At 32.7% G+C, this 7104-nt stretch overlaps 1 protein-coding gene across 1 annotated transcript; it reads left to right on the top strand.

Moving 5' to 3' along the window:
- Positions 1-2771: 2771 nt before the first annotated feature.
- On the top strand, positions 2772-4903 carry LOC145093775 (uncharacterized). Its single transcript, XM_079032016.1, has one exon. The coding sequence runs from the start codon at positions 2859-2861 to the stop codon at positions 4749-4751; it is 1893 nt and encodes a 630-aa protein (XP_078888142.1). The 5' UTR covers positions 2772-2858; the 3' UTR covers positions 4752-4903.
- The last annotated feature ends 2201 nt before the right edge of the window (positions 4904-7104 follow it).

Raw genomic sequence — 7104 nt, 5'->3', positions numbered from 1 at the left:
ACATTCTCATTCAATTTGTCAAATGTCATTTTGTGGTTATTTTGAATTATTTTTTATTCCACATGTCATTTTATGGTTTTTCTATTTTATTAATTCCACATAGTATTTAAATGCAATAATAAATGCATATTAGTTTTCTTAATCAACTTTCCTTTTAATTTCAAAATTAATAAATTAAAGTTTCATTAGTTTCCTTTAGACAGAATTGCAAAAAATGGTTCCTGAGGTATGCAAAATTTTGGGGTTTTAGTCCAAACCCCGAGTTTTTTGGATTCATGGTCCTTTTAGAGTGGTTTGTATGTGGAATTGGTCTCGGGACTTAACTTCCGTTAACTTGATGTTGTTAACCCCCTCATGTGCCTCTCACATGAGGGTATATTTGTCTTCTTACTTCTAAGGGACCATTTTTGCATTGAAAAAAAGTATATCCCTCTTTTATAAAAAAAAATTAATACCTATTCATTTATTTTAATTATTAAAAAATAAAAGATATCTCCTCTCTCTCCCCACCTTCTTCTCCATAACCTGCAATGAAAAATACACAGTAAAACCACACACAAATCGTCCTCATGATTACTAAAAGCACTTACCCTCAAAATAAAATTAACTAATTTCAAATCAAAAAACACATATGGGTTCAACTTTCTTATTGTTGTGGGGGATGCATAAAGAAAAAGTCGCTCTTGTTCAAGTTTCTTATCACAGACAAATGAGAAACACAAATCAAATCCAGAAAACATTGAAACTCCATTGGAGCAGTACTGTAAATCAAAAACACAAAATGAAAGTGAAGAAGAGTCAATGAGGCATTTGGTCGAACAAGTGGTGTGTGTGTGTGTGTGTTCAACATTGATGAAGCATGGTATACTAGTGATGAGTTCCATCAATTAGACAAGCATGCTGATAAAATCAAGATTTCAATCTGCAAAAAAACCTCATCTTCAAACTATTTTATCACGAAAAATCTCTTGTTTTCAGGGGTTCTATTTTATCACGAAAAATCCCGTTCGTGTTTGATTTGAAGCATCAAAGGATTTCTTATTTGAACAGGTCTCCGTCTTCGTCTGTTCAGAGAAGTTGAAATCCTTCCATCAGGAAGCTCCGATGCAGGAGTGTGGTTCTGCAGTAGTTAAGTAGTCACAATGGGGAAAGGCGGAGGCAGCTAGTTTATTGGTTCTTCTTCCTCTCATTTCATCGAAGCCAAAATCGAGTACCACTGCAAACAAGGGGATGTTTTGAGTTGTTGATCAACAAGGGAGAATGAGGGAGGAAAGAGAGAAACTAAAATAGGGGCGACAACCTTTGTGCACCGGATTCTTTTCCTCGCCGGAGATGTACAACAAGAGAGAGAAGAGGGTACAGTGTAGAGGAATAAAGATTAGTTGGTGGATACGTTTGGGGTTGTGCTCGACGGTAAAATGGTGGAGAAGAGGTGGAGGGCAGTCGGTGGGTAAAATCTAAAGGGAAGCAACACTTTATTTTCTTCGTTGCTCATCCGGTGAAACAGGGGATGAGAGAGAGAAAGAGAGAGAGAGAGAGAGAGAGAGAGAGAGATTTTATTTTTTAATTATAAAAAATAAATAAATACATATTAATTTTTTTAAAAAAAGGAATATATTTTTTCTGTGCAAAAATGATCCCTTAGAAGTGAAAAGACAAATATACCCTCATGTGAGAGGCACATGAGGGGGTTAACAACAATAAGTTAACGGAAGTTAAGTTCGGGGACCAATTCCACATACAAACCATTCCAAAAGGACCATGAATCCAAAAAACTCGGGGCTTGGACTAAAACCCCAAAAATTTGCATACCATAGGGATCATTTTTGCAATTTTGTCTTTCTTTTAGAGTAAATTACACCAATGGTCTCTATGGTTTTGGATAATTTGTACGCTTGGTCCCTAACTTATTTTTTAACTCTGAAAGTCTCTACTGTTTTTTTTGTTACACGGTCCCTACTTTTTGTTTTTGTTATGCATTTGGTCACTATCTTACCTAAAAATACTATTATTTAAAAAGGAAAAAATGGTGGGGTAGGTAAGATAAGACGAGAGATGTGGGGTTGGGGGTGTGTTTGATTAAATAAATTAAAAAAATCAAGGGCAAAATAGTCTTTTTAGGTAAGACAGGCACCAAGTGCGTAACAAAAACAAACAGTAGGGATCTTTCGAATAAAAAAAATAAGTTAGAGACCAAACGTGTAAATTACCCTAAACCATAGGGACCATTCGTGTATTACATGGCTAAAGAAAAAATCACTTTAATTTTTATAATTCAATATTTTTTTTATTTTTCTTATAAATTTAAATTTTAAATGTTTAGAATTTTATATTTAGTTTTTTTTAAACAAATACATCACATGTAATAGATTACATGGGTAACATACTGCTTAGGAATAAGTATGACATTTATTAAATTACGCCAGTAAAAAAAAAAAAGTTGACTTGCGAATATGATGAAAACCTAACGCCTAGTTCCCGAGTTTAAAAAAAGAAAAGAAGAGAAGGGAAAAGAAAGTCACAAGAGAAAAGAAAGGAAAACAAAATTTTCTTTTGTGTTCCCGAGTTGGAAAGAAGTGGAAGAAAAATTAATCATTTTGTTCTTTCTTTCCAAATCCTCCCAAATCGGAAGCAAAGTTAGGAGGGAAAATGATCCTCTCATTTCCCTCCACTTCCTACCAATTTTCTCCTTTAATGACTCTGGACACCAATTTCTTTTATTTTCTTCTCATTTCTGTCAATTTCCTTTAATTTCTCTCCTTAAATTAAACTCGGATCTGGGTGTAAATGCGGTTTACTGCCAACAAATACCAGCAATTGCAAGTCGTTTAAGCTCGCAGTCTTAGTTGCCCGTGATTATGGTGTTGATGACAAACCCAAAAATCGTTTCTTCTTTTATCGTCTCCCATCACCTCAAAAAATTCAAAGGTTCCTTCACTACTCATTCTTCCCTTCTTTTTTGTAGAAATCCTTCTTCAATTTTGGAATTCAGTATCGGAATCTGCTCCCCCAAAACGATTTTAAGTTCATTTCTTTCAGCCTTTTCTTCTAGTCCTCGAAGACTGCATAATAATTATCAATCTATGTTTGAAAATATCGACGATGCCCTCAAACTGTTTGATGAAATGACACAGAGGCAACCTCTGCCATCTGTTGTTAAATTCAACCAATTGTTGCAAGCTGTTACCAAAATGAAACACTATTCTTGTTCAGTTGAAATATTTAAACAAATGAACGTCATTCGTATTCCTGTAGATGTGTACACTATTACCATTGTGATAAATAGTTGTTGCCAAATGTATCATACCAGAGAAGGTTTTGCAGTCCTAGGCTATGGCCTCAAACATGCGGTTTTACCAAATGTCTGGACTTTCAGTACCCTATTAAATGGACTCATCCTAGAAGATAAAATAATCAAAGCAGAAAGGTTATTCAAGAAACTGATAAAAAAGGAACTTTTTGAACCTGATACAATCATGTACAACACTATGATTAAAGGGCTTTGCAAATTTGGCATTAATGATACAGCCATTGCTTTGCTTAAACTAATGGATGAAAGGGGTTGTAAACCTGATGTGGTCACATATACCACCATCATTGATAGTCTTTGCAAGGTCAAAATGGTAGATGATGCTTTGAAGCTCTTCAAAGAAATGGTTTTCCACAAATACATCCAACCTAATGTTGTCACTTACAACTCTTTGATTCATGGACTTTGTAACTTATGTCGTTGGGATGAGGTCTGTAAAATGCTCCAAGAAATGAAAGAGGAAAAGATCTCACCATGTGTTGAAACATATAATATATTAGTTGATGCGCTTTGCAAAGAAGGAATGGTGGAAGATGCAAATGGTGTGATCAAGTTAATGATCCAAAGAGGGATTGATCCTGATGTTGTGACATACACTTCACTTATTGATGGGTATTGTTTGCGAGGTGAAATGAGCAAAGCTAGGGAAGTTTTTGATTCGGTTGAAATTCATGGTGTGGTCCCTAATATTATTACTTATAGTAGTTTATTGAATGGGTATTGTAAAAATTTAAAGATAGAAGATGCCAAGCATTTGTTTCATGAAATGATTAAAAAAGATATGAAACCCGATGTAATCACTTACACCACCATGTTACAAGGATTGTTTCGAGTTGGACATTGTAAAGATGCATATGATCTCTTTAATGAGATGCGAGCACACAACGAGATTCCAGATGGATGCACTTACACAATAGTTTTGGAGGGTCTATGCAACAACAATCAAGTGGAGGAAGCACTCTCTTTGTTTCATTTGATGGGTGACAACAAGCTAAATTTGGATATCGTTGTGTACACCATACTCATTGATGGTGCAAGTAAAAGTGGGAAGATTGATATTGCAAGGATTCTTTTCAATGAGGTAAGTGTTAAAGGTTTGCAACTTGATGTTTGGACATATAATGTGATGATTAGTGGTTTTTTTCGGGAAGGTCTTGAGGGGGAAGCAAAAGAATTGTTTTATACAATGGAAACGAGTGGTTGTCCGCCAGATAGTGTGACTTGCAATGTTTTTCTCCAAGGAATTCTCAAAAACCAACAACATGATTTGGTAGAGATGCTTTTAAAAGAAGTGGAAGGAAGAGGTTTCACACTTGATGCTACAACTGTATCACTATTACTTGATCATATCAAAGCTAGGTCTTTAGATGCTTCTTTGCTTAAGTTGATTGGTAAACTTGTGCCGAAGGAAGGAGTTGATGCTCCTTGTTTTACAGTTTAGATGGTATTTGGTTTTCTAAAAGGTATGCTTTACAGTGTATTGTATTCTCACAACTTTGCGTTTATCTATTTCATTGGTTATGTAAAAAAATTGCAACAATTTTTCATTTTAGGCCAAAACAGTTGAATGTATTTTTTTTTTTCTTTTTGCCAGTTGCAACATGTCTTCTTTATATGGTAGTAACAGTAGATTCCTTTTCTTATGCCATGTTTTAAAGATTCTATCCGGTTTGACTAATAGTCAAACACTTATATTAAAATATATGACCTGTGAGGTACTATAAATCTCTATTAGTGACAGAGGTCAAATGTAGATTCTATCGGAAGAAAAAACTAGTGTCTATCTCGATACGGAGTACCATTTAAATCTAAAAACCCAATTGAGCACACTATTTGCTTGTTTTTTGCAATGTTTGCAAAAATCGGTCTTGGCGGCCGATTATCGCTCGACGGCCTTAAACCGATTACGATTAGGATGCTTGGAGGAGATTGGTCAAAATCGGTGAAAGTCAGCTTTGTAGGTCCTTGACGGTCATAGGCGGGAATTTTTAAAAAAAATCAAAAAATTTTAATTTTCAAATATTATACCAAAATTTTAAATTTTCAAATTTTCAAGCTTTCAAATTTTAAAATATTAAACTAAAATTTTCAAAATTTTAAATTTTCAAATACTTAGTTTTTTAGGGAATATTAATTTTTTAAATAATTTTATTAATAATTAAGGGTCCCCGCCAATTAATCCTCGCCTAGTCCGATTAATCGCTTATTGCCAGTCGAGCTATCCCCGAACGATTTTTACAACCTTGGTTTTTTGTAATCGTTTTAAAATAATTAGAAAATAATATTTTGTTGGGGTTTTTTATAAATACCCTCTTTTTTTCCAATTCCACCATTCTTATTTGATTTTTTGTCTTTTTTTTTTGTTTTTTCCTTTTTTTTGTTGTTTTTAATTATTATTATTTATTTATTTATTATTATTGTTGTTATAAATTTCGCAAAAAATTTTTAACATTCAAACGACATTATAAATTTAAACGGCTATATAAAATCAGTTTCTATATACTTTTTATATTTTAATATTAATATTATTATTATAAATTTCAAACAACATTTTATAAATCGGGCATTATAAATTCGAACGACTATATAAAATCGGAACAAAAACAAAATTTGTCCCTATTACTTACGGATATTAATTGGTATGGTATTACAATTATATATATATATATATATATATATATATATATATATATATATATATATATAGTTAAAGAGGTACTTATAGCACAACCCTATTTTGTTTAGTCATTCTAAAATAGTAAAATGACTATTAATTAAGCATTAAATGCTTTTTAAAAAACTTCATAAATAATCCTTGTGCTTTCTAAAAATCTGAGATATAGTCTCTAAAAGTAATAGTTGTTAAAAAAGAAAAAAAAAATATCAAAATCTAACAAAAATATTAATCCATTCTGAAAGAATATTATTATTAATAAACATTTTATACATTCTGCTAGAATACTCTTGTTCTCTATGTTTTCCTTCTTTTCCACATCAATGAAAGCCTCTTTAAAACCTAAATCCACAAAGAAACCATAATCAACTTTCAAAGATTAAAAAATTCAGTGTATTCTAAGAGAGAATAAAAACTATAAGTTCTGATAGAATATAATATAGTAGACATTATTAATTCATTTTGTTAAATTGATGTTGATGAAATCATATTCTGTTAGAATGTGATGTTCAAAATTCTTGACATTAATTTATGGTTAATATTTTGTAACTTTACGTGCATTCTTAAAATTATCAAAATTGAGAACCAAATTGTTTGTAAATGAAATGTAAGTCCCCAAAATTGAAGATCCAAATCAGTAATCAATGAAGCAATTATGAAAAAGATATGAATGAAGGAGTAGAAATCAGATCAAGCATGCACACATCTATTGCAAAAAGATGTCAGGTACACCTTGGGAAGTACAGTGATGAATTCAGCAAAAAAGGTACAAATCTGACACACACCCCACTATATATATACACACCACAGGCAGCACATGGGTGTGCAGCCACACACACGTGTGCGGCCACACACACTGTGTGCAGCCGCACACGAGTCTGCGGCAGCACACACAAGCTGTTCAAAGACACAACTATAATCCAACTGTTACAGACTCAAAACATATTAATGCCTAGCTCAAACCATAATTTATGTTCTAACATGAAACTGTTGAAGGAGTTTACATTAACAATCGTGTCGAACCCCATGTGTATAGTTTCATAAAAATTACAAATTCTATGATCTATTTGTGAACCACTTTGATTTTTTTTATAACGAAATCCATAAAAGAAATTTCAAT

The sequence above is a fragment of the Lactuca serriola genome, chromosome 3 (assembly GCF_051521515.1).
Source record: "Lactuca serriola cultivar US96UC23 chromosome 3, Lser_US96UC23_V15, whole genome shotgun sequence".
In the NCBI taxonomy this organism is placed as follows: Eukaryota; Viridiplantae; Streptophyta; class Magnoliopsida; order Asterales; family Asteraceae; genus Lactuca; species Lactuca serriola.
This window is presented reverse-complemented; position numbering and strand designations above follow the sequence as displayed.

Coding starts and splice junctions, on each gene's coding strand:
- LOC145093775 (XM_079032016.1), top strand. CDS start 2,859: ATGGTGTTGATGACAAACCCAAAAATCGTTTCTTCTTTTATCGTCTCC.